Here is a 24822-nt window from a genome sequence, read left to right as displayed (position 1 = left end):
CCCCCCCCCCCCCCCCCCCCCCCCCCCCCCCCCCCCCCCCCCCCCCCCCCCCCCCCCCCCCCCCCCCCCCCCCCCCCCCCCCCCTGCTGTAAGCCATCATTTTTTTCCTGTCCCTGTACTTTTGCCTTTTCTGGACATTTCGTATAAATAGATTTGTACAATATATAGTGTTTTGTGTCTGACTTTTTCTTGGCATCCTGTTTCCAGGCTTCATCTGTATTACAGCATGTATCCTGCTTCATTCCTCTTTATTGTTGGAGGGTACTCACTTGTATGGGTATACCACATTTTGTTGATGCGCTCACCAGTGGATGGGTATTTGGACGATGACCACTTTTTGGCTGTTAGGAGTAAGGCCCATTCCGAAGGGCAACCAGTGGGCAGACGGTTCTCTGGGGTAAGCACACACACGAGAGTAACCAATTTTGTCATCACAGCCTCAGTGTTCTTGGCTTGCCCTTTTGTAAGGCTGATTGGTTAATGGATATTATTTGAACCACTTAATAGCTCAGTGACTTTGCCCAGTTGCTGCTTCCTTATCTGTAAAGTAGGGGTATTTATAGGTGTGGTATTTGGCTCAAGGTGTTGCTGTGAGGAGTAAGTAATACTATGAAGGGAATATATGCAAGGTAGCGATTGATTGGGGTTGATTGCCCCCTCCCCGTGCTTCCCTCCACCCCCTTTCAGGAAGCAGGTGGGAATGTGAAAGGCCGCATGAGGAACTGTCCTGCTTTGAGTATTTAGGGCTCATTTTGGAGAGATGCACATACAGGTCTTGGGCTGGGTGGACTCGGGAGGCTGGAAGACGTCCTGGACTGGGCTAGCCAGGGAGACCCACGGAGAGTCGGGTCAGGGTCCACGGCTGTGAGCTTGCTGGCTGGCTGGGGTGGCCCAGGCGGGAAGCTGGGATCTTTGTTTAATCCCTTAGACAACCATGAATGTTTTGGTGCCCGGTCTCCCATTTATGAGAAGTAATCTGGAAGAGAGAAGTTGCATGCAGGTTTAGGGCTCTTTGGCTGGGTTTGAGCCACAACGTGTTTTCTTTGGGTTCCTCAGATCCTTAAGATTCATTCAGTGAGTGGCAAGCATGTGAGATCTGGAGATATGGTGTACACACATGGTCTCTCTCTCTCTCTCAAAATAAATAAACATTAAAAAGAAAAAGCTTTTGAATCTGGAGATCTGGTCACAGTGACCTTACTTCTTACGTGGTGTCACGTGAGCAGAGCTTACGAGGTGGGCCCCGGCCCCTCTACAACTTCTTACGTGGTGTCACGTGAGCAGAGCTTATGAGGTGGGCCCCGACCCCTCTGCACGCTGGCCCGGGTTTTTACCTGCTCGTGTGGGTGGCCACTGCGCAGAGTGCTGCCCAGCACCGTAGCCGTGAGCCTTCTGCGGCTATTTAAAGTTAGGTAACTTCATGTTGTAAGTAAAATGTAAAGTTCTATTTCTCATTCACACTCCTATTTCAGTTGCTCACTAGGCACACGTGGCTAGCGGGTGCCAATCGGACAGCATGGACACAGAATGTTCTTGTGTCCCCTGAAGGTGGCAGTAGACTAGTTCAGATCTGTGACGGTTACCAGCTGCCTCTCTCTGTACTCCGACCTTGCCTCCTAGCTTCATTTGACCTGTTGCTGCTCACGTGTAAAACCAAGTGGTTTGGTGACGTGAAGGCCTGAAGTTGCTTTCTAACTATAAAACCCTTATATATGGGCAACGACAGGTAACAAGCGGAGAACTTGGCGAGACTCAATCTATTCATTACTGACACTTTAACAGACTTAGGGCACATAAGCTGTCTCTGGGGGCCATTTCAGAGGAACACCCAATGGCATTATCCCTGGGAAGAGTCTGGTGACTACTTTGAAGGACAACTAGTTTGGGTGAATAATTCTCCCACTCTATATGCCAGTACACAAAAGTCACTGACTTTATCACACTCTTTTTTGGTATTTGTGTTGTGCTGTTATTCTTGGAATTAAAAGTGAGTGCAGCGTAGAGGGCTAATTAATTTCCTCCTTATTTAATAAGGTTACAGTGTGGAGTGTTTTAAAAAAACCAACAGATTTGTAGGCATCAGCAGCCCGTAGCCCCACAGGGCAGCTAGTGCGTGATGTTAAAAATAGAGCTCGCCTAGCATGCCGTGTGTGTTCTCTTTGACCCAGCAGTGTGTCCTTTCCAGAATTTGTCCTAAGGAGATAACACGTGTGGAGTCGAGCACCCATCACAGTAGTGTTTGAAGTAACGAATAATTCTAACCAACCCTGAGTGCTGGCATTGGCATTGGTTCGGAAGATTGGATCAGTAATTAGGATACTTGGATACAATAGGGTATCAGGTAGCCACCGAAAATGAGGGTATAGACCCTTATCTGTTCATTGGGAAGACTTCCATGGCATATTGAGTGAAAAACTAACTGTCACCTGTTCATGTAACGTTCCCATGCACACGTGCTCATACAGAGATGCCCTGTGGGGACAGTCATCAAAGTGTTAATAGGGTTCTTACTGAGTGACGAGATTTGGGGCAGCCTTCCTTTCTTCTTCAGACTTCTGGTCCTCTTTCCCCCTAATAAACTCTACTTGGTTCATTTTTTTTTTAACATGGTGCTCTCATAAAGAAGGGAGCAGGCACTTACTGAGTATTCCAGGCATTTTCTTCAAAGTCTTCACCCTCAGGTATATTCTTTAAGGTATTACTGTGGTGATCTTACCGAGAAAGCGTGTGAAGCCTGGAGACGGGGCAGCCCCGCAGGCCAGGAGGGGTGGAGAGCGGGTCCTCAGTCCCCGATTGGTGTGACAGAGTGCCGTGCTTGTCTTGTCGTGGGCGCAGTCAGGGCAGCAGAGACGGTGAGAGCGAGGGCTCACCCGAGGGGTGATCTGGTGTCACTGGTAGAGAAGTGCTGTGTCGAACATAAGCTAGCTCAGAGAGATGAGAAATGATAACCGTGGGGTTTGGGATGTGGGGATTTTGCTCTTAAATCTGAAGGTGGTCCTGACGGAGTCTGGAGGCGTGGGTTTGTTTTCAGTTGGGTCACTGTCCAAACTTCGTGACTTCGGGTAAGTCTTTTGACCTCTTTGGTCTTTATTTTCCTCAGTTGCAAATTCAGGAGAGTATGTCTGCATATCAGGTTACTGTGAGATTATTCAGACTCACCCAAAAGTGCCTTAAAAACAATAAAGTACAACATGAGTGCAAAATGCTATATTTACCTAAGCCAGTCCAGTCTCCTGAAGCTTAAGGAATGCAAGGGTCTTCCTACCTAGCTTGTCCCTTATGGATTCTTTTGAGGGGAAAATAATTTAGTATTTCATTCTTTGATCAATGAGCAGATGTCACGTTCTAGGACAAAAACTGTGCTATTTCTATTTTGGTGCTTTTTTCACTGGTGGTTTGGAAAGTAAGGTAGAGAGCAGTCACAGACTCCCAGGTCAAAGAGTCTAAGGAGCACCGCCACTTTTCCAGTTTTTAAACTTAAAAAGATACATAGAAAGTGCACAAAACACAAAGACACAGTTGCAATAAAGCTGACAGCTGTTCCTCACCACTCTGAAGCAGAGGTAAGAGCGCTGCCGGCATTTCCCAGAGTAACTGCTCTCCTTACTTTCATGGTCCTCTCCTCTCCCCTCCCCTCCTCTCCTCTCCCCTCCTCTCCTCTTCTCTCCCCTCCCCTCTCCCCTCTCTCTCCCTCTTTTTAATCAATATTACAAGATTTATCTGTACTGTTGAGTGTAGTTGTGATTCGTTTATTTGTGTTGTTCATTGTGTTCTTTGGTGTGAAACTACACCTGTATGTTCTACACTAGATGGACACGTGGATTTATAGTTTTAGGCTATTGTAAATGGTGCTGCTTTGAGAAGTTTTGTATATCTCATCTGTTATATATGTGCAGGTATTTCTCTTGGGCATATTCCTAGCGGTGGAATTGTTGCAAATTTTGTAGGGTGCTTTCTTTTTTTAATGTTTATTTATTTATTTTGAGAGAGAGAGATTGCACGTGTATGTGTGTGAGTGGCGAGGGGCAGAGAAAGAGGGAGAGAGAATCCCAAGCAGGCTCCACTCAGAGTGGAGTCTGATGCAGAGCTCAGTACCATGACTGTGAGATCATGACCCCAGCCGAAATCAAGAGTCAGAAGCTTAACTGACTGAGCCGCCAGGTGCTCCCAGAGATGTCTTCTGAAGTGTTGCTTGTACCAATTTACAATCCAGCCAGCATGTATGAGAGTTCGCGTGTTCTTGTCACACTTGGTATTGCCAGTCTTGAATTTTAGCCCTCCTGGGGACCATGTATCAGTGTCTCTTTGCGGTCAAATGCTCTTATCAGTGTCTCTTTATAATTTTACTTTCCATTTCTCTGATGATTAACGGAGGCCGAACAACTTTTCATATACTTCTGACCATTGCTGTCGTTTATGAAGTGTCTGTTCAGCTATTTTGCCCATTTGATCTGGGTTACCTATTGCTTGGTTTGTAGAAGATCTGTATATGTACAGTATATTCTAGAATCAGGCCTGTGGTTGCTTATTTGTGTTATAAATGTCTTTCAGTGTGACTTGCCTTTCACCTTCTTACACTGTTTGATATGCCAAAGTTCTTAATTTTAATGTGATCCAATTCATCAGTCTTTTTCTTTAGGGTTTGTGTTTTTTGTGCCCTGCTATTTTCTTATGTTAATTTCTAAAAGCCTTACGGTTTTTCCTTTCCACACTTATATCTATTACCAGGAATTCATTTTTGTGTATGGTGTGAGGTAGGAGTCTGTTTCTTTCTTATTCCATATATTTAGTTGACTCTGGGGCATTGATTTAAAAGAGCAGTCCTATTCTCACTGCTCTGTAGTGCCCACTTTCTAATAAGTTAAGTGCCCATGTATGTGTGAGTCTGTTTCTTTATTCTGTTCTTTTAATATAGTTGTCTCTGCTTGACCTGATAGCACATTGCCTTAATTATTGCCATTTTATAATAAATCGTGATACCTGGTGGGAGCACGTTTTATCACCTCTTGTCTTGCTATTTACATTTCCACATAGGTTTTGGAGTCAACTAGTGAACTTCTTAAAAAAAAATACACAGTCGGGATTTTGAGTGAAATTTTACTGAATTGTGGATCAACTGAGGAAGAAAGAATTTCACAGTACTGAATGTTCATTCCAACCTATAGTTTATCTTTCCATTTATTTTAGTTCTGTTATTATTTTGAATTGTTTCATAGCTTTTTGGGTAGATAATTTATTTTGGCTAGATTTATTCCTAGGTGTTTAGTTTTATGCAATTAAATATGGAAACTTAAGAAAATTCCTTTTTGGCTTGTTGTAAATGGGAATGTAGTTGATTCTTTTATATATTGACTTTGGATTATTCAGTTTTGCTTAACTAACTTTGTAATTTTATAATATACCTGTAGATCTTCTAGGTTTTTACCTATAGTTATATTTTCCATTAATAACGGCAGTTTTGCTTCTTTATGAGTTTTATACTTCCATTTTTTAAAAAATATTTTCAGTATTTCATCATGAAGTGTGCTTAATTTGACACTTGGGTCAAAATTTGGCTCTGTCCACCTTTGGCTATTTTGAATAATGCTGCTCTTTCTCTCTCTCTCTCTCTCTTTCTCTTTCTCTCTCTCTCTCTCTTTCCTTCCTTCCTTCCTTCCTTCCTTCCTTCCTTCCTTCCTTCCTTCCTTCCTTCCTTCCCTCCTTGCCTCCTTCCCTCCTTTCCTCCTTCCTTCCTCCCTCCCTCACAGGTTTTAGGCCCAACACAGAGCCCAGTGTGGGGCTTGAACTCAAACCTGGAGTTCACAACCTGATGTGAGATAGTCAGATGCCTAAATGATTGAGCCACCCAGGCACCCTCTCCCCCTCCCTCCTCCCTCCTCGCTGTTACAGCAGCTCCAAATGGGTGTCAGCTACTGCTTTTGACTTGCTGTGGCTAACCTTCCATTTTGAACTTCATTTGAATGTTAGTTCATGTTAGTTCGTTTCTTTCTATTTGTTGTCTCTTACCTATTTTTTAAAAATATTTCATTCTTTTGCCTTTTCATTGTGGATTTTTCTGCAGACTTAGTGTTCAGTGTGCTTTTAAACCCATCCATTGAGTACTGAGTTTTGGATATTGTATTTATTTGGTGCTTTTAAAAGTTGATGTCACTCTTTAAAATTTGTAATTTCTCTCCTCCAATTTTAATCATGTGTTTTATCTTCTTACATATAGTAAGAATTACTATTACTATTATTATTATTATTTTATTTTAAGGAATCTTTACATCCAGCTTGGGGCTTAAACTCATGACTCCGAGATCAAGAATCACACGCTCTGGTGACTGAGCTAGCCAGTTGCCCCAGAATTATTATTTTAGTATCTAGTTGTTTTCATGTGCGCAGTTCATGTGTGTCTGTGTTTCTGCTAAATTTCATTTATAGATATTATGTGTGCCTGGTTATCTTTGGTTGTATTTTGGACGTTGTATTTGAAAATTATTTAAAGAAGTAAATTGAGGGGGTGCCTTGGTGGCTCAGTTGGTTAAGCATTTGACTCTTGATTTTGCCTCATGTCATGATCTCACGGTTCATGAATTTGAGCCCTGAGTCAGGGTCTGAGCTGATAGTGTGGAGCCTACTTGGGATTCTCTGTCTCCCATTCTCTCTGCCCCTCCCCGCCTGCACTCTCTCTGCCCCAAATAAACAAACATTTCCAAAAGAAGTAAGTTGAGGACTAGATTAGGATGATGCTCTCTCCATCCAGAAGTGCTTTGTGTTTTCATCTGCCTGGGGCTTTAGGGTACCACTAAGCCAAGATCATTTCCATTTGCTGTCAAGGATTGATATATTTTTGGGGCCACCCAGCTTCTTGGGAAGCTAATCTGTGGTCCATCTGAAGGCTGTTTTACTTTCAGCTCACTCTCCTAAGGTATAGCCATTTGAATTTCTAACTCACGTTGTAGGGGGCTGTCCAAGCCACCAACCTTTGGAGACTGTGGAATCCAGTCTTTGTTCTCCTGGACCCAGATGGGTATTGAGAGTAACTCTCGGGGTGTTGGCTGCCCCTTCCCAGGGTTTACATGACCCGAGGGCAGAAGCGGAGCATTTGCTTTGGGCTCATCCCTCTGGATTTTAGTTTACTTGTTTCATGACCTGGTAACTTTTCTTTGCTTTCTTAGTTCTTGATGTTTCCAACCAGATGTTCTTTTATAATTTAGCTGGCAATTTTGTTTCCAGCGTGAGGGTGAATCTGAGTTACTTAGCAATTACCTGCTTTTTAAAGCATGTTTTTAAAGTTGTAGGATAAAGGAATTGTTGGACCTTGAGAACTCTTCTGTTCTCATCTGTTCAGCTAATTCATTACTAGTTAGTAAAGTCGCTTGTTTTTTGTTTTTGCTTTTTGTAAAGTAGGGGTTTATTGAGCATCCACCACTGTGCTATATAAATATTATGGAAATTTTGGCAAAATACAAGGCATAGTATTCCTTACATGTAAGGAGTTTAGTAGTGATATCAAGCATAAACTCAGAAAATTAAATGGAATATTGAAGGAGGTGCTTGAAGTAATGCAGAATTAATGGTTTAGTGAAAACTAAAGGTATTTGGTTCTGGATAGGAGCCCGACCTCCTTTCTGTCTCTGCCCTGTCTCTCCCAGGCCGCCTTCCCCATGCTGGTCACCGTGCCCTGTTCCCGTCCCCCCCCCCCCCACCCCCACCTCTTCTTTAGCATTACAGCTCTCCAGTGGCTGTCCCATCGTCTTCCAGACACGCCTGAAGCCCCTTAGGAGCCACCTTCTCTGCAACTTCTCAGCCCTGTCCTCGGTTTAAGCCCTTAGACCCAATCCTGGCAGCCTTCCCTCTCTCTGCATGCCTACTTTGTAATGGCAATGACAGTGAGCCGGCCGTAATAGCGTGTGTGTGCGGTCTAGCCCTCACCATGCACCGAGCACCATTTCAAGCGCTTGACACACAGAGCGACCTATGAGGTAGCTGTTACTGTCGTCCTGTTTTACAGGTAGGAAACAGGCACAGAGAGGCTTCCCAGCTACTAACTGTGGTCTTCTAGGCAATGACTTTATTCATGTGGCCCCTATTTTGGTAAAGAAACAGAAACAGGAGCAAGGCCTGTGCTGTGAAGATAAATGTTTGCGGGTGGCGATTCCCTTTCTTGCCCACTGGGGCTGTGACTCAGGGTGAGCTAGACAACTATATAGGAACCCCTCTGCTTCCTTCCCAAGTCCAGTTGTCGGTTCTGCTGTGAGGTTGCCAGCGACTGTGTTCTGTCCTCTCCTGTCCTGTTTCCCTGGGCCTTAGCTGCATGTGCCATGAGACGCTTCCTGGGGAGTCTCTGGACTTCCCAGTCTGTCTGGGCTAGACTTTTTGAAGTTTACTTTGTATGATGTAGCTAGGCATGATCTGGTCAAACCTACCAAGTAAACCTCCATCCTGGAAAGGATTAAAGTCTGTGTTCCCTCAAATTCCACAGGTAGCTTGACTGATGATAAGTGCTGTGATATCTGACAGAATTTTGAATTCATTCAAAACTGAATTGAATGAGTGATGAAGGGATGTGGTGAGAACTCAGAGGCAGCATTGTTAACTATTTCTGTAATGAATAATCCTCCCACCTCCAACAAGTGAATCAACAGTACTCAGGATTTCATCAGGGAAAAGCCAATTTCATTTCATTGATGGGCTGCTCTTTGGGACAGTTTTGGACTTAGAGGAAAATTACAGGATGGTTCAGAGATTTCCAGTGTACCCCCCACTTAGTCTTTCTGTTATATTAACATTAGTATGGTATAGTTGTTACAATTAATAAAGCAATATTGATGCATTCGTATTAACTCAAGTCCAGAGTTTATTCAGAGTTCCTCATTCTTTTTTTCCTACTGTCCTTTGTTCCAGGATCCTGCCCAGGATCCTGCACTACAGTTAGTTGTCTGTGTCTCCAGACTCCTCTAGGTTAGGACAATTTCTTGGACTTTTATGTTTTAGATGACTTTGCCAGTCCTGGTCACGCATTTTGCAGGATGTCCATTCTCTATGGGAATTTGAGGTTTTCCTCATGATTAAATAAATTGGGCTTATGGGGTTTGAGGATGTAAAGTGTCATTTTAATCACACCGTTGCCAACATCTATATGTCAACATGATTTGTGACTACTGTTACTGACCCTGATCATCTGGTTGAGATGATGTACTCTGCTCTTCGGAAGGAAGCCAGAGTGTGATACCTAATCCTCTTTAGCTAAGTTAAGACACCATTTTAAAATGTTTTATATACCATTACATATTTTTTTTAAAAAACCTATTTGTATAAAAATTGAGAATTATTTCCTTTAATATCTTCAATGTGTCAGCCTCTTTCATAGGAGAGTTTATGTAGTTGACAGTTTATGTCCTGATAATACTAGGTGGTTTTGAAGCAGTGGATTCCAAGCTGAATAAGAGCCTGCAGTCTTTGCTTTTATCAACTGCTGTGTGTAAGGGCAGACAGATGGAAATTCGGGAGTCCTAATTCTATTGCCTGACGTTAGGGTTAGTATCTTTGTCTCAGTATTACTTGGTCTGTAAGACACGTACTTATTCAGTTTAATCATAAGGCACAAAGCAAGACTGCTTCCTAATGAGAGGTAGAATTAGCACTTTCGATCATGTGTTGAAGCGCCAAAGTGGACTTGTGAAACAAAGTTTGAGTTTGGGGAGTATTTAAAGCCCATAAAATCGGTGGGTCTGTAAAGTAATTGAGTGTTATGCTAAGTAAACTATGTGGTAGCTAGTAACAAAGAACTCCAGGAATACAAGAATAACTGATGCTATAAGCTTTGAGCGCCCCTTATAGGCCAAGTGGCATATTACGTCAAATTTTTAATATTTAAAGTAGACTATTTTTGAACTCGTAAGTCGTGGAAAAGAGGATTTTCTTTTTTCCAAAAATTGCACCAAAATAAAGCAGAGCCTTAGTTGATGCGAATGTGTTGTTTAGGCGTTAGCAGTACTGCCCTCACTACGCGTTCATTGGACAGTAGCGCAACCCCAAGAAAAGGATGGTTGGTGCAAGTGGTGCGTGCGCTGCTAGCAAGAAACACCAATACCGGGTAGGGTTGGGGTGACTAATTCTCAACTCCTGGACTCGCAGCCTGGTAGCTAGTGTACCTATATACCGAGCACAGCTTCCGAAGCAAACCACCAACTCCTTGTTTCCTAAGGCTTCTGAAGGTCGCGACGAGGCCGCTTAGTTTTACCCAGAAGGCCGCGCGCCGGATGCGGGTAATTTGCATACGCACTCCTCGGGGCGGGGTTGTAGGGGGCGGGGCAGCGGTTCCGGCTTCCACGCTTGTCAGCGGGCGCCCTGCCTGTGGCCCCGCCGTGGCGTTTTATTCCGTTTCATGTGACCGACTGTTCTGTGTTTAAGCTGTGAACAGCGCTTGGCGTACCAGAGCAGCCCTCTTGATAACCAGTTTATCCTGCCGTCGACATGCGCTCCCCGGGCTCACGGACGGCATTTGAGCCTGGAATGGGGGGACGTCCCGGGAGCTGGTGGGCGAGAGCGCAGGCCCCGAGGCCGGCAGCTAACGGGTTCGCGCTGTTTTGCCTTGCAGGTGGTTCTTCTCGGCATGGACATCCTGTCTGCGCTGGTCACCCGGCTGCAGGATCGGTTCAAGGCGCAGATTGGCACAGGTGAGCTGTGGGTAGGTGTGGGGCGGGCCCCGCATCCCCCGCGGTCCAGCCGCCGGCCTTCCCTCCCTGTCTCTGCAGCGCCTCCACTTAGCTGTATCCAACCCTCAGAGCTGGCGCCCCCACCTCCCACTGTCCTAGCCTGCCCGCCTCCCACCCCCTCTCCCTGCATTTCTCCCGTCGCTCCTTCAGTCTCCTCCTGCTGGCGAGGCGCCATGGCTCCCGCTTCCCTCCCTAGCTCACTCTGGAACCGCTGGCCTTACCACCGAGCCTGCTGGCAGGCTCACTCTTTCTGGTTTTACCATCCTTCCTTTCTGCTGCTTCTTCTGTGTTCGCGTTTTAATATACAGTATTACTGCCCATTCTTTTCTTTCTTTAATAAGGGTCATTATCCTTGGTGTTAGTGTTTCACTTTGATGGGAAATGTTACAAGTGTATGTGAAATGGCCACCATTTATTTTGGAGGGAAAACCACATGTCAGCAAAATGAAATAAAAAAAAATAAGCACAGGTTTCGTTTTAGAGATGACACAGTCATTTCTATCTCAACTCCTGACCTATGGGATTTCATGACAGTAGAAGCACCAATGGGCTCTGTTTACAAACATTTCCTTATACAACTTCTCCCTTCAGTTGCTGCATGTGTATTTGTTCTTTTTTTGGTAACTTCCTGGTCAGTGTGCTCTTTCAGATAAGGTCAAGATCTCTTTCCCAGTCTGGCCCTAACTGTCCATCTGTAAAAAAACCTCCTTTTTATTTATTTATGTATTTATTTATTACTTTTTTTTTAAAGAGTGTGTGGGTTTTTTTTTTTTTAATGTTTATTTTTGAGAGAGAGAAACAGAGCTCGAGCAGAGGAGGGGCAGAGAGAGAGAGATAGAACCTGTTGCAGGCTCCAGGCTCTGAGCTGTCAGCACAGAGCCTGATATGGGACTCCAACCTACCAACTATCAGATCATGACCTGAGCCAAAGTCAGACACTTCACTGAGTCAGACACTTCACTGAGTCACCTAGGCACCCCCAAACCTCCCTTACTTTTAGACATTTCATATTTTCATAGCATTCCATTTTCCTCCTAAATTAGCTGAATTATTCAGGGATATCTCTTGTGAAAGAAAGGTTTACAAACTCTTAGAAGCAAAGTAAGCTGACTTCTGGAAGGTCAGTGCTCCTGGAGCACTAGCAGGCAGCCCACGCCTGGGTGTGTAGAGGATGGGCAGGGAGCCTGACTCCCTCTAATACACATATTATATAATGGATATAATGGATATTATGTAAAATTCACAGTTTAGATGCAAGAGAGATGGAGTTTTAAGTGCCTGCTCCTTCTACCCCCCGCTCCCCCCACCGCCCGTGAATATGCTGGACCCCCTCTTTTACCTACATTTCCTTTTATGTTGACAACTTCCTTCCAGAGTTTTCCACCGACATCCATTTTAATATTTCACCAGCTTAAAAACGTTCTAGGAGCTGGCTGGAGGAGGGCGGGCTAAGGGAGACGAGTATGTCCGTGCAAAGGACTTTGCAGATTCTCAGACTGGTTCCCATGGGTTTCAGTGGGCAGAAAAGAACTGTGCAGACTGGTGGTTTTAGATGGGTGCACGTCATGCAGGCCAGCATTCTGTCTTCCCAGGAATTGAAATACCCGGATGGTGACTGCAGGACCCCCCCCCCCCCCCAGACCTTCATTTCATGAATTTGCATTTTGATTTTCAGTGCTGCCAAGTTTAATAGACAGACTGGGAGATGCTAAAGACTCTGTGCGAGAGCAAGACCAGACTCTGCTGCTGAAGATCATGGATCAAGCTGCTAATCCCCAGGTAGGATGGGGGGTGCTGCGTCTGGTCACCCATCACTGGTGACTCCATTTCAAGAGAATTTCTTTTAAAACTGCTGTGTTTCACATGAAAAATACCACAGCATTTAAGCTGCCCGCCCCCTTCCCCAGGATGTTTAAATAAGTAATAAGTAGCAAAGGGTGTATTTTGAATAAATTCATAGACTTAACATGAGTATCAAGTGCTTGCTTGGTTGAATCCATTAGGTTCTTGAGCTCATGTGTGTAACTGACTCATTTCCTCTGAAAAGAGTTAGTTGTGGTGTCTGGAGGGTCAGGAGCCGTGGCTGGAGCCCTCATTCCTCCCTGGGCTGTGGGGGCAGATGGACAGGGAGCACAGCTCTGCCTCCCAGGCTCCAGCTATGTAATGTTCAGAGGGGAGGGTGGGGTGGGGTGGCGGAGGGATCAAAAAAGCCATCCAGGGAAGGTAGAGCCCAGAATGTGTTAGAAGTTGAGCAGATGCATGGCTTGCAGATGCAGCGGGGACAGCTGTTCGGACCGGGAGAGTGGTTAGGAGTATGTGATCGTTTTGCACGTCACCCAAACCTCTCTTGGCCTTAATTTCCTCACCCACTAAATGGGGACAGTTACCCTTTTCTTTCAGGGCTTTTGGGATAATCACATGCAATTATATAAAGGGATGTGTTTGGAAAAACTTTATGTTGAAATACAAATATAAATCACTTTTTCCATGTGCTCTGGAGAGGAAGAAATGGGTCAGTCGAGGCTGGGCTGACTCAGCACCTCTGAGAGGTCCTCTTCTGTTGGTCCTGTAGTAAATGAAGACTCCTCCTCTCCTCTCCTGTCCTTTGTTGCCTACAGTATGTGTGGGACCGGATGCTGGGGGGCTTCAAGCACAAGAATTTCCGAACTCGGGAAGGCACGTGCCTCTGCCTTGTGGCCACACTCAATGCGTAAGTCTGAGCGGGGCCTAAGGGTTTCCCTGGCCAAGCATCTTTATGTATTTCTTTTTAAAGTTTATTTATTTATTTTAAGAGAAAGAGAGGAAGAGAAGTAGAGAGAGAGAAGGTGAGAGAGAAGACAGAGAGAGAGGGAGGAGGGACTAGAGATGGAGAGAGAGGATCCCACACAGGCTCTGCACTATCAGCACTGAGCTTGAACTCAGTGACCACAAGACCGTGACCTGAGCTGACACCAAGAGTCAGACGCTTAACTGACTGAGCCACGCAGGCGCCCCAGCATTTTTAACTTTGTGTTTTGAGATAATTGTAGATTTCAGGAAGTGGCAGAGAAGCATTCTGGGAAGTTGTGCAGACCCCTTCCCATCTTCCCTCGTGTTACTAACATCTTGCATGTCTGTGGCCCAGCGCCGGCACTTGGAAGTCAACGTGGACGCTGTGTAGGGCTCATCCACACGCCTCTGGTCGCACACAGGCATGTTGTGTGCAGATCTGCCCCGCTCTGTCTCGCGTCTCTCTGGGGAATCATCCCACCAGCGGGGCCCAGACCTGCACAGTACCCCAGGCTCCCTCACGCTGGCCACCCCCGGCAACCACCGACCTGTTTGCCATCTCTACGATGGTGTCATTTCAAGAATGTTACATAAATGGAATCCTACAGAATGAGAATGTGACCCTTTGAGACTGACTTTTTTCACTGAACTCGATTCCTTTGAGGTTGCATATAGGGTGCTGCCCAAACAATAGTTTGTTTCTTTCTACTGCCGTGTAGAATTCCACGGTGCAGACGTGTCCACTTGGGTCACCATTCATGTGTTGAAGGCTGTTTGAATAGTTTCTACTTCCTGGCTAGTACAAGTAGAGCCGTGTACGTGCACGTCCTGCCATCAGGATAAGTTTTCCTTTCTCTAGGGTCGGTACCTAAGCGGGCCATTGCTGGGTCATCGGGTAGGTTTAATTTTTTTATTAAATAATAGTTTATTGTCAAATTGGTTTCCATGTAACACCCAGTGCTTCTCCCCACAAGTGCCTCCACTCCATGACCGTCACCCCTTCCCCCACCCCCTCCCCCATCAGCACTCGGTTCGTTCTCAGTATTCAATAGTCTCTCATGGTTTGCGTCCCTCTCTCTCTCTCCAACTCTCTTTCCCTCTTCCCCTCACTATGGTCCTCTGTTAGGTTTCTACTGTTAGACCCATGAGTGCAAACATATGGTATCTGTCCTTCTCTGCCTGACTTACTTCACTTAGCATGACACCCTCAAGGTCCATCCACTTTGCTACAAGTGGCCAGATTTCATTCTTCCTCATTGCCATATAGTACTCCATTGTGTGTGTGTGTATATATATATATATATATATATACACACATACACACACCACATCTTCTTGATCCATTCATTAGTTGATGGACATTTAGGCTCTTTCCATGATTTGGCTATTGTAGAAAGTGCCGCTATGAACATTGGGAGGTACATGTGCTCCTATGCATCAGCATTTCTGTATCCTTTGGGTAAATCCCTAGCAGTGCTATTGCTGGGTCATAGGGGAGTTAATTTTAAAGAAACTGCCAAACTTTTTAAAGTTTTTAAATTTTAATTTATTTGTTTTAATCTTTTATATATTTTTGAGAGAGAGAGAATGAGACAGAGTGAGAGTGGGGGAGGAACAGAGAGAGAGAGAGTGAGACGTGTAATATGAAGCAGGCCTCAGGCTCCTAGCTGTCAGCACAGAGCCTGATGCACAGCTGGAACGCTTGAATCGTGAGATCAAGACCTGAGCCGAAGTCAGACGCCCAACCGACGGAGCCACCCAGGCACCCCTAGTTTTTTTAGTTTTTTTTTTTTTAATATTTTTTATTTACTTTTGAGAGACAGAGAGAGGCCGTGTGAGCAGGGGAGGGTCAGAGAGAGAGGGAGATACAGAATTTGAAACAGGCTCCAGGCTCTGAGCTAGGTATCAGCACAGAGCCTGACGCGGGGCTCGAACTCACGAACTGTGAGATCATGACCTGAGCTGAAGCCAGACGCTCAACCAACTGAGCCACCCAGGCGCCCCTAGTTTGTACTTTCCTAATGACTGTTGATGTGGAATATTTTTTCACATGCTTATTTGTAGGAGAGGCAAAATTTTTTAAAACAGGAAAGTTGCAAGTCACCCTTTCTGATTATAAAAGTGATATTGTATATGTCTGAAAACGTATATCAGGAAGAAAGTACTGATTCGACATATTTCTACCACCTGCACACCATCACTGTAATACCTTGTGGTGCGTTTTAGTCCTGCCTGTAGAGTTACATTATTTTCAAAACAAATCTGGGGTAACATTTATGTCCCCTCGTAACATTTTCCCCTCCGTACAGTTAGCAGTACCATTAAGTGTGCCCAAATGTATCTGGAGTTTTTACAAGAGAGTTTCTCAGTTTTGATCACAGTAGTTTTACTTCGGACAATGTGCCCTAAGGAAGACACAGATTACCGGAGAGTTGTAGGGGCGTGTCTGTGATGGTGAAAAGCGGGCAGGGCCTTCAGTGCTGTCCCAACAGGGCAGTGCCACTGGGTCCTTCCTCGGCCACCGCGTCTTCCCACCCGGCGGCCGGCAGCCTGCGCGGCTGGGGGGTTACATGAGCCTCTCAGGGGGCTTGTCGCTGCGGTGAGAACGTGGAGTTGGGAAGGTCTGAGGTACATGGCCGAAAATAGTGCAGGGCAGCGTGCGTGTGGCAGGCAGCGCTGTGGGAGAGAGCCCTGCGTGCCAGGGAGCAGGCCGCTCAGGGGCAGCCTGACTGGCTTTGAACCCGGGGCAGAGGAGGTCTGTGTGGCATGCTGGTTTCTGAACCAGGTGGGCGGGAGATGGGGAGATGGGAAGGAGGGCGAGCCTAGGTGCGAGGGGGGGATAGGGCCCTGAGGAGGTGGGGGCAGAATGTTTCTTCTCTTTGTTCTCACCTGCAGTAAAACACTCCTTTTGTTTTCAGCTCTGGAGCACACACTCTGACACTAAGCAAGATTGTGCCGCATATATGTAACTTACTTGGAGATCCAAACAGCCAGGTGAGTAGATTTTGAGAAAGAAGGATATTGGTCACAGACTGTTTGGATGCATTTGGGTTTGGACGCATTTGGGTGTTCTGTGTGTACCTGAGAGGCGGGTGGGACTTGAGTCGTGCTTGTTATTCTCTGATTATCGTTCCTGTTAATCAGCATTCATAAGGGATCGTTGGTGAATGTGGGGCCACTCTGCCCTGTTCTCCTCACGCTGAGGCCTCTCTATACCCTGTGAGGCCACGTCGTCCACGCCAGTCCCCCAGATATGCGGCTGTCCTCACTTACTCTCCAGCCACAGGGGGTGGGCTTGGGGGAGCATCATCAGTGTGGATTGAAGTCACATAGGGATTGACCCTTGTGGGGGCGGGGGGGGGGTTGATTGGAAAGGCCCTGAGCAGTGTGCCCTGAGGGGCTGGAAGCTTCCTGTATTTTGTGTGGGCGGTGTATGTAACTGCAAATGCCAACCCCAGCGAACTCTGGGTGGTGCTTTATGTAAATCTTACATAAATTCAAAAGCCAAACACCAGAGCACTCTCCTTAGTGTGAGGGAAGGAGAAGAGCTGGCGATCTGGGTGGTTACCAGGCAGGTTCCAGAACTTTCCAAACCTGGGTTTCAGAAGTGCCAGGTGTCCCACCAGTCGGTTCTGTTTATTGCCGAGAGTCCTTTTCATCACGTTAGTTAGCGTGTACAAACTCACCAGAGAAACACCTCAGTAGATAAAGGGGCCAAAAGTCACAACAGTAGTTCACCAAAGATGTACACGCCGTAAGCAGGCCTCTCGTTTTAAGCTGTGACTGAGGACTGCTAACGTGCCCCCAGATGGGTTGTGCCAGCTTGCCCTGCACCTACCCTCGCTCCGGGCCCCTGGCGCTCTTGGCCTTCCTTCTTCCATCCTTGCCTTTCCTCGCCTCCATGCCCTCACTCCGCTGGCTGCTTCCGCTCAGTGCCTGGCCCTCCTCTGGGCATGTGTGCTGACCTTCCCCCCGCCCCCCCCACCTGCTTTCCTCTTGCCACTCCCTCCTCTATCGAGCCTTCATTGAAAGTATATGACACTGGAAGTGGGATTTTTAGGTTTTTTTTTTTTTTTTTTTTAATATTTACTTGTTTTGAGAGAGAGAGAAAGAGAAAGCACATGAGCAGGGGAGGGGCAGAGAGACAGGGGCAGAGAGAGAGAGAATCCCAAGCAGGCTCCACACAATCAGCACTGAGTTCAATTGGGGAATTAAAATAAGGGGCCACAAGATGGTGACCTTAGCCGAAATCAAGAGTTGGTTGCTTAACAGACTAAGCCACCCAGGCGCCCCTGGGATTTTGGGACCTTTTAATTTACTGAATCATGCCTTCTGTTTCAAAATTAATTTGAAAAGAAACTTAAAAAAAATTCTAAGTTATAGGGGCACCTGGGTGGCTCAGTTGTTTGAACGTCCAGTTTCGGCTCAGGTCATGATCTTGTGATTTACAGGTTTGAGTCCCGTGCCCAGCTCTGTGCTGACAGCTCACACTCTGTCTCTCCTTCAAAAATAAACAAACATGAAAAAGAAATTAAAAAAAAAACCTCATAAGTTACAAAATGGGTTATTTTGCCTTTTCTGCCTTTTTGGTCTTCTTTCCATTTTTGCTTCCCATGGGGAGAAAAATCTTTCATTGACGTCACACTGTTAAGCCTTTGCTGCTGTCGCATGTTGTCACCAGCCTGGCTAGCCAAAGCTCCTTGTTCTCACACTGCCGCTGGCCTCACGGGTGATGTGAGCGTGTGCAGTGGGACCCCGGGCCACGGGGCACTGGGGCAGAATGACGTTGGTGCTCAGCAAGCAAACCTGACAGTCTGTGTCAGACAGACAGACCAGAGTTCTCAGACCACACGCAGACGGTGATCATCAGCCATGTCTGCCTTCAGAGTATTTATCCGCACATGTATGCCTGCAGCCACAGACGCGCTTGGTCCGCATCGCCCAGAACCTTCCTGCCGGGAAATGGCACCACCCACTTCTCTGCCGCTGCCGCGCCCCATCAGTCCTCCTCCTGGCGCGTGACTGTGTTCTCGCCCTGGCTTCCACCAGTGCATCAGTCTTCTGTGCTAGGGGCCCCGGCAGTGGCCAGCCTCCTCTGTGTCCCGGTCAGCAGTGGTCCTGAGAGGGAGGTCATAGATCTGAAGACCTCCGGTTCTAGAAAGCTTTCCGCTTGGGCCTGCCCGGTAGCCTTTAATACGTGCAGCTCTTGGAGACCCAGTGGCCTCAAATATTGGGGTTCCTTTTTTATGGTGAGCCTGAGGGTGAGCAGCAGCAGGATGGGACCTTATGCTTGTGTGTAGAAGTGAGCACTGCGTTTGCCTTCATCCCGAGCGGGTTGCCGTTACAGACCCACCCTTCTCCTGCGGAGTATGGTGTTTTGTAGTCCCGGAGGAAGTGTGTTCCCCTGTATTTCTTGCACCGAGGATGCTTTAGACCCTCAAGTGCTGTCTGACCCTGTAGCTTTGTGGGCCTATGATGGCTTCAGAGGCTTAGGATGTTGGTTTAGAACACGTGGACAGCACCACTTCCACCAGCCGTTGTGTTGAGTGTTGTATACGCACAACGTAATTGCAGCCCAACAGACTGGCACATGCGTGTCTGCACAACGTTTTAGCTTTACCTTTGGAGTTTGGGTGGGTTTTTTCTTAAATGTTTATTTTTGAGAGAGGGGGAGAGTGTGCACACATGACTGGGGAAGAGGCAGAGAGAGAGAGGAAGACAGGATCAAAAGCAGGCTCTACGCTGTTAGCACAGAGCCCCACACGGGGCCTGAACTCACAGACCGAGAGATCACCGCCTGAGCCAGAGTCAGGTGCTTCACGGTCTGAGCCACCCAGGCACCCCTAGGAATTTGGTGTTTTTACATTTGTTGTATTTCTGACTTCCCTTGAAAGATGAGAAGGTGGGGCACAGCTGCCCCTGCATTCCCTCAAGGCTGGGTGACGGCAGCCTGTGTGCCTGACCCTCCATAGTCCCCTCTCCCACTGCCAGCGGGGCCCCTGCCAGTGCCATTGGTCATCATACACCCACGCTGCCCCACTCATTTATCCTGCTCCCTGCCTGGGCCATGCAGGTACTTTCACTGCATCTAGGAGTCACTCGCATACTTGATGAGTGAATTTTTACTTCTTCTGGCCCTCAAAGCAGCCTTCAGCTCACAGAGGATAAAATGGAGACTAAATTAGCCTATGTATTATACGCAGGATGACGCAGCTCCTAAATGGCCAAGTGGGTACTCAGATCTTCTTTGGCTCTAAGGCTGGTAATTTTTCCACTAACTCTGTTGGTGTTCCAGACTCTAAGTAGGACAAGATCATGCTTGCCCCTTAGGTGATAGGCTGAGAACAGTGGTATCATTAGAAAGTGAGCCAGGTGATGTGCTGACCGCTGACCTTCAAGACGCGGTGGCATTAACGACTTGTGTGATCTATACGTGTCTCTGTATAAAACTGGTGCCTGACATCAGAAGGTATTTCTTTTCCCAGATCAACTGATCATCTGTTTTAGTCGGCTTGGGCTGCCATAACAAAATACCATAGACCCGGCGGCCTGAACACAGATTTATTTCTCACAGTTCTGAAGGCTGGTAGTTTGAGGCCAGGGTCCTGGTGTGGTCTGGTTCTGTTGAGGGGTCTCTTCCCGGTTTGCAGGCCGCTTCCTGTGCTCACCTGACCTCTTTGTACACAGGTGGAGAATGGAGCCAGCCGTGGGTGTCTTACAAAGACACCAATCCTGTTGTCCCAGGGCCCTACTCTTAGGACATCACTTAACCTTAATTACCTTCTTGTATGGGTTCTGTCTCTAAATGCAGTCACACTGAGGGTTAGGGCTTCAGCTTATGGCGGGGGGCGGGGGGGGGGAGTGGAACACAGACATTGAGTCCATGAGGTTTGCCCTTCTCCTCCATAAAGGGGAAAATTCTCAGTGAAGTTACCTGTCCTGCAACTGTTCGGGAGTCACCCGCAGGATTGAGAATTGTAAATTATTGTTTGTGTCCCTCCTTCCTTCCTCTGTCTTTTCTCTGTTATTTTGATTGCATTGCTTGAGACCAAATCCAAGATCATGTGGCGCCCCAGTAAGGGGGCATTGTTGAGCCTACTGAAGTAAGGACACATCTCCCCTCCTCCCCACCCTCATAGGCTGGCCTTGGTTCCGGGGCACAGCATACTAAACATTTTCCCCATGTGTTTATTTGCAAAGTTGTGAATCTATAGAGAAATTGCAGGGTGAGTATTAACACTGTATTTACCCATTAACGTTAGGTTTCCCTCTCCCTGTGTGTGTATACACACCCATAGGCAGAAATGCACTCCCTTGTTTCTGAGCCATTTGAAAGTATCTTACACATATCACAGTTTGACACTGAGATACCTCCGTGTCTATCTCTCAGTAGCAAGGGTATTTTGTCCTGTAACTGCCTGTTAATTCAACATGGATACGATGGTCAATTTGACGTGCAGTCCATATTCGGATTTCCCTGTTTCTGTTTGTTTTAAATCTGTTTTGTTTTTTTAAGCCTTGTTTACTGCTGCTTTCTGAGTTCATGTTTGTGTGTGGCCGGCTGCTCACCTGCTTTTCCTGAGGCACATGCCCGGTACCTTTGCACACAGGCTGTACCTTGTGTGGAACCTGTCTTGTCCCATCTTTGCCTGGTAAAATGCTGTCCTCCCCTCAGCACATTTTAAGTGGCTCCTTCCTCTTCTGGGAAATGTTTCTGGGTACCATCTGTGTGCTTTCTCCCTTCCTCAAACTGTATGAGCTCTTTATACTCCTGTACAATGCTTACTGCATTCTGCTCTGTATTAAATGTAAATTTATGGACTCTCCTCCCCTCGCCCATTTCCTTTTAGGACTATTAGCTTCTTAAATCAGGGCTCTGTGTAGCCTTTACTACCCATTTTCTGTTGCTTACTAAGTATTTGTTTTATTGAGTTAAATCTAGAACATTTTTCACATGGTGTTTTGTTTCTAGGATAATTCATTTGTTTGTAGTGTTTTCTGTGTGGGGAAGACGATCCGACAATGCTGGTTTCCTGACATCATCTGAAAGAATTGAAAGAACTAAGGGATGTGGACGTTATCACGTCTACCGGGGTGGGACCTGAATTTACTCACTGGAATTGTGCCAACAATGTCAGCCTGTCAGACGTGGCTTTGTCCAGTCAAACGTCTATGAGGGATTGTGTCCCAGTCACCTTGGTGGACTGGTGACACCCTCGGGGTGGTGTGTGGCCTGCCACGTGGGTTGACACGGAACAGCTGTAAGATCTCTTCTTTTACATCTAGGTTCGAGACGCAGCAATAAACAGCTTAGTGGAAATTTACAGACATGTAGGAGAACGTGTGAGGGCAGATCTCAGTAAGAAAGGATTACCACAGTCCCGGTGAGTTCAGACTTTTTTCCTTTCTTCTGCTCTTCCTCCCCTGTTCTTTTTTCAGTTAACATCTTAGTTTCACTGCTTAATTTGTTGTGGTAATTTTATGTAAAGAATGTATAATTGGAGGATTGGTGGTGGGAGATCTTGTCCAGATCCTATGTCATGGCCCCTCACATTCTACTTCTTCAAAAGGAGGACCGTCCCCCAGACACCAGGCACGTCTCGTGCCACGTGTTGATTTTATAAGCATATTTAAAATTGAGTAGTAGCCACTCTTGTGGTTCCTGTGGTTCTATATCTTATATGCACAAAGCACCTAGTATAGTAGGTGCTTAAAATAAGTTTGTTCAAATTAATGAAGCCTTTCCAAAATAAGTCCGGATAGAAATAGAGACGTAGGAATTCTGGAAAACATCTTTGAAACGGTAGTTTTCTGTTAGTCTCAGTACATAGAGGCCAATGCAAGGGGATTCATGTCTCATCAGATCCACGACAACTTGAGTGCACAGGTGTTTCTGTTGTAGTCAGAATTAGAAATAATAATGAACTGCTGGATATCCATCCTCGTAGCTATGCTGGAGAAACCTTAAATGTTTTGTGCCACCCTTCCATCAGGGGAGTAATGCATGAGTCCTGGGAGGCTGGCCTGGGCTTGTGGGCGGCTTCTCCGAGCTTGTCACCGCATCCCTGGCCACACCAGAGGCCCAGAGACATGAAGTGACTGGGAAGAGTACATAGAAGCGCCATCTTCTGACTCCCCTTTTGATTTTTCCTACCCTGTTTCACAAGAGGTTACAGAGTTTGGGGAATCCAAATTTGGAATGGGACTCAGGCGTCCTCTGTCTTGGTGCCCCCTGATTGGATGTGGCAGAAGTGGCTCGTTCGCTGAAGTAGGGGTTCCATGAGCAGTCAGGCGTGGCCGTGCTGTGTGTGGTTGTGAGTCCTGCCTGACCCCAGGCTTCCTCACCACGGCACCCGAGAGCTGCATGTCAGAAAACCAGACGGGGATAAAACTGTTTTATAACTCGTAGTCTGTGAGAATGGACTTTTTTTTGTTCCTGTGTTTTATGAGGCTCAGCTTTCTGGTCTTTGGTCTATGGAGGAACACTTAGGAGAAAGACGAACTCAAAGAAGAAAGCACTGCACAGTGTCCCAGGGAAAATTGGAGGGCCCAGGCGAGCAGGCAGGGCAGGGCTAGGGCTGGAGGGGGAGGGCTTCCTACTGGTGAGGTCAGCATCACTGTGGGGAGATAGGCCATGAGCACGGATGCCCTTCCTGGCCCTCCAGGGATGGCTTCAGCAGGCTGTGTAACTCACGGTGGCCCTAGGCCACGAGCACACCACCTCACCCGGTAGGTTTGCACTTCACATCTGAAGGCTGCTCCTAGGTCCGGGGGGTAATATGTGAACACCAAGATTTAGAGACGTGAAGGTGCAGAGGAGGCTCCTGTCCTTGGGGAGGCCTCCTCGCAAGGCTGGCTCTGGGCTGGCAGCTACGGTTTGGGCAGCTTCCACCATTCCCAGAGAGTGGGCAAGGGTGGGTCTGTGTGCCCCAGCAGTGGGTGGTCCGCCGAACACCCGCTTTCCTTCTGGGGCTCTGGCATTTTGGTAAGTGCTACGCGGGGGGTGTCTGTGAGACCAGCCCCGGCTGAGACCGGGAGACAGCAGGGCACTCGCGTTGTCACATCTCGCTGCTGGGGCGTTAAGCACATCTTCTGTGACTCCACCCCACTGGGAGGGGCTCTAGGAAACTTGTGCCTGGTTTCCTTCAGACCTCAGCCCATGTACCCTCTCCCGTTGTGGTTTCTCAGAGTGTCCTTAAGTATGGTAGTGATAGCTCTGAGCATGACTGTGTGCCGAGTCCTGAGTTTTTCTAGCTGGTCATTAACTCTGGGCATGGTCTTGGGCACCCCAACACAGAGCGCACTTTAGATAAGGTTCTAGGGGCATTTAATGCCAGTCAGAGCCAGGGCTAGAACCTTTCTGTACAGACTCCCAGTATTGGGTTTTTCCACTACCACCCTCCTTTTTTTTTTTTTTTCCCCAACATTGAAAGGAAGCTACAGAAGAGCTGGGGCCTCTGAATGAGAGCGAGGGTTTCCGGTTTCTCATGTGACCTAAATTACTGCCTAAAAATTGTAGACCACACGGAATGGGCGGTCCTGGGGAAAGGGAGCCACATCCTTCAGGGATGTCTTCGTAAGACTCTGGTAGACACAGTACAGTACCTGGAGTTGCAGACTGGTGGAGCTTCGAAGGCATTATTCCGGTGAGAGGAGCCACAGCTCCATGTTTCTTTTATTTATTACAAGACCCTTCCCTAGCACCGTGACGGTCAGAGGCCCTGGCTGCCACCTTTCTTTTGATTTTGCCAGTGATATGGGCAAACGGAACGAAATTCCGCTCTTATAAAGAATCTGCCTGTTCAGAAAATCCATTGTCTGTTATATGCGGCTGATGGAAATGCGTAAATGTTCTAGACTTCTGTTACATATTTATATGTATCTATTTTGCTGTTATGTGGACATTGTAGATCTTCAGCCTAGCAACATGCCATAGGACTAATCAAGTATTGTGGGATGTGTGCAGTAGTTTCTGAAACTTGGATATAATCCTGAAATAGAAATGCTGCACTCTTAAGAGTTTGTCCGTTGAGTTAGTGTTGTATTTGAATAGATTAATTCCAAATCTACGAAATACATGAGGAAACAAATGCCTTAGCATCAGCTAAGTGACTTAAACGATAAGAAAAGTGATGTGCTTTGAGGTGCAGTTTCCTTTTCCATCTCGCAGCTGGCAAGACCCCGTGGCCTTTCATCAGCTTCACGTTGTGGGGGCTGGACCTTTGCCTTTGGGTCACGTATTTAGTTATTCGGGTCTTGTTATCTGTCTGGTGACTAAAATCATATTGAACCATGTAACCTTGGGGATAGCCGACAGCATCTTCTGCACATGAGAAGGTCTCCGCATAGT

The 24822-nt window shown here is 46.8% G+C and overlaps 1 protein-coding gene and 1 non-coding gene across 7 annotated transcripts in view; one reads left to right on the top strand and one right to left on the bottom strand.

Annotated features, from left to right (window-relative positions):
- CLASP1 (cytoplasmic linker associated protein 1) overlaps nucleotides 1-24822 on the top strand; it is a 263630-nt gene that overhangs the window by 76566 nt on the left and 162242 nt on the right. For all 6 annotated transcript variants that reach the window (XM_029934726.1, XM_029934725.1, XM_029934723.1 and 3 more), the window contains exons 3-7: nucleotides 10586-10664; nucleotides 12379-12482; nucleotides 13322-13413; nucleotides 16391-16466; nucleotides 21759-21856. In XM_029934726.1, the coding sequence (XP_029790586.1) occupies nucleotides 10586-10664; nucleotides 12379-12482; nucleotides 13322-13413; nucleotides 16391-16466; nucleotides 21759-21856 (449 nt within the window). The remainder of the gene's footprint in view (nucleotides 1-10585; nucleotides 10665-12378; nucleotides 12483-13321; nucleotides 13414-16390; nucleotides 16467-21758; nucleotides 21857-24822) is intronic.
- On the bottom strand, nucleotides 9910-10035 carry LOC115288864. Its single transcript, XR_003907251.1, has one exon. It is a non-coding gene; the product is annotated as a U4atac minor spliceosomal RNA (small nuclear RNA).

This window comes from Suricata suricatta, chromosome 3, assembly GCF_006229205.1.
Source record: "Suricata suricatta isolate VVHF042 chromosome 3, meerkat_22Aug2017_6uvM2_HiC, whole genome shotgun sequence".
Lineage (NCBI taxonomy): Eukaryota > Metazoa > Chordata > Mammalia > Carnivora > Herpestidae > Suricata > Suricata suricatta.
The sequence above is the reverse complement of the archived record's forward strand: the minus strand, read 5'-3'. Positions and strand labels throughout refer to the sequence as shown.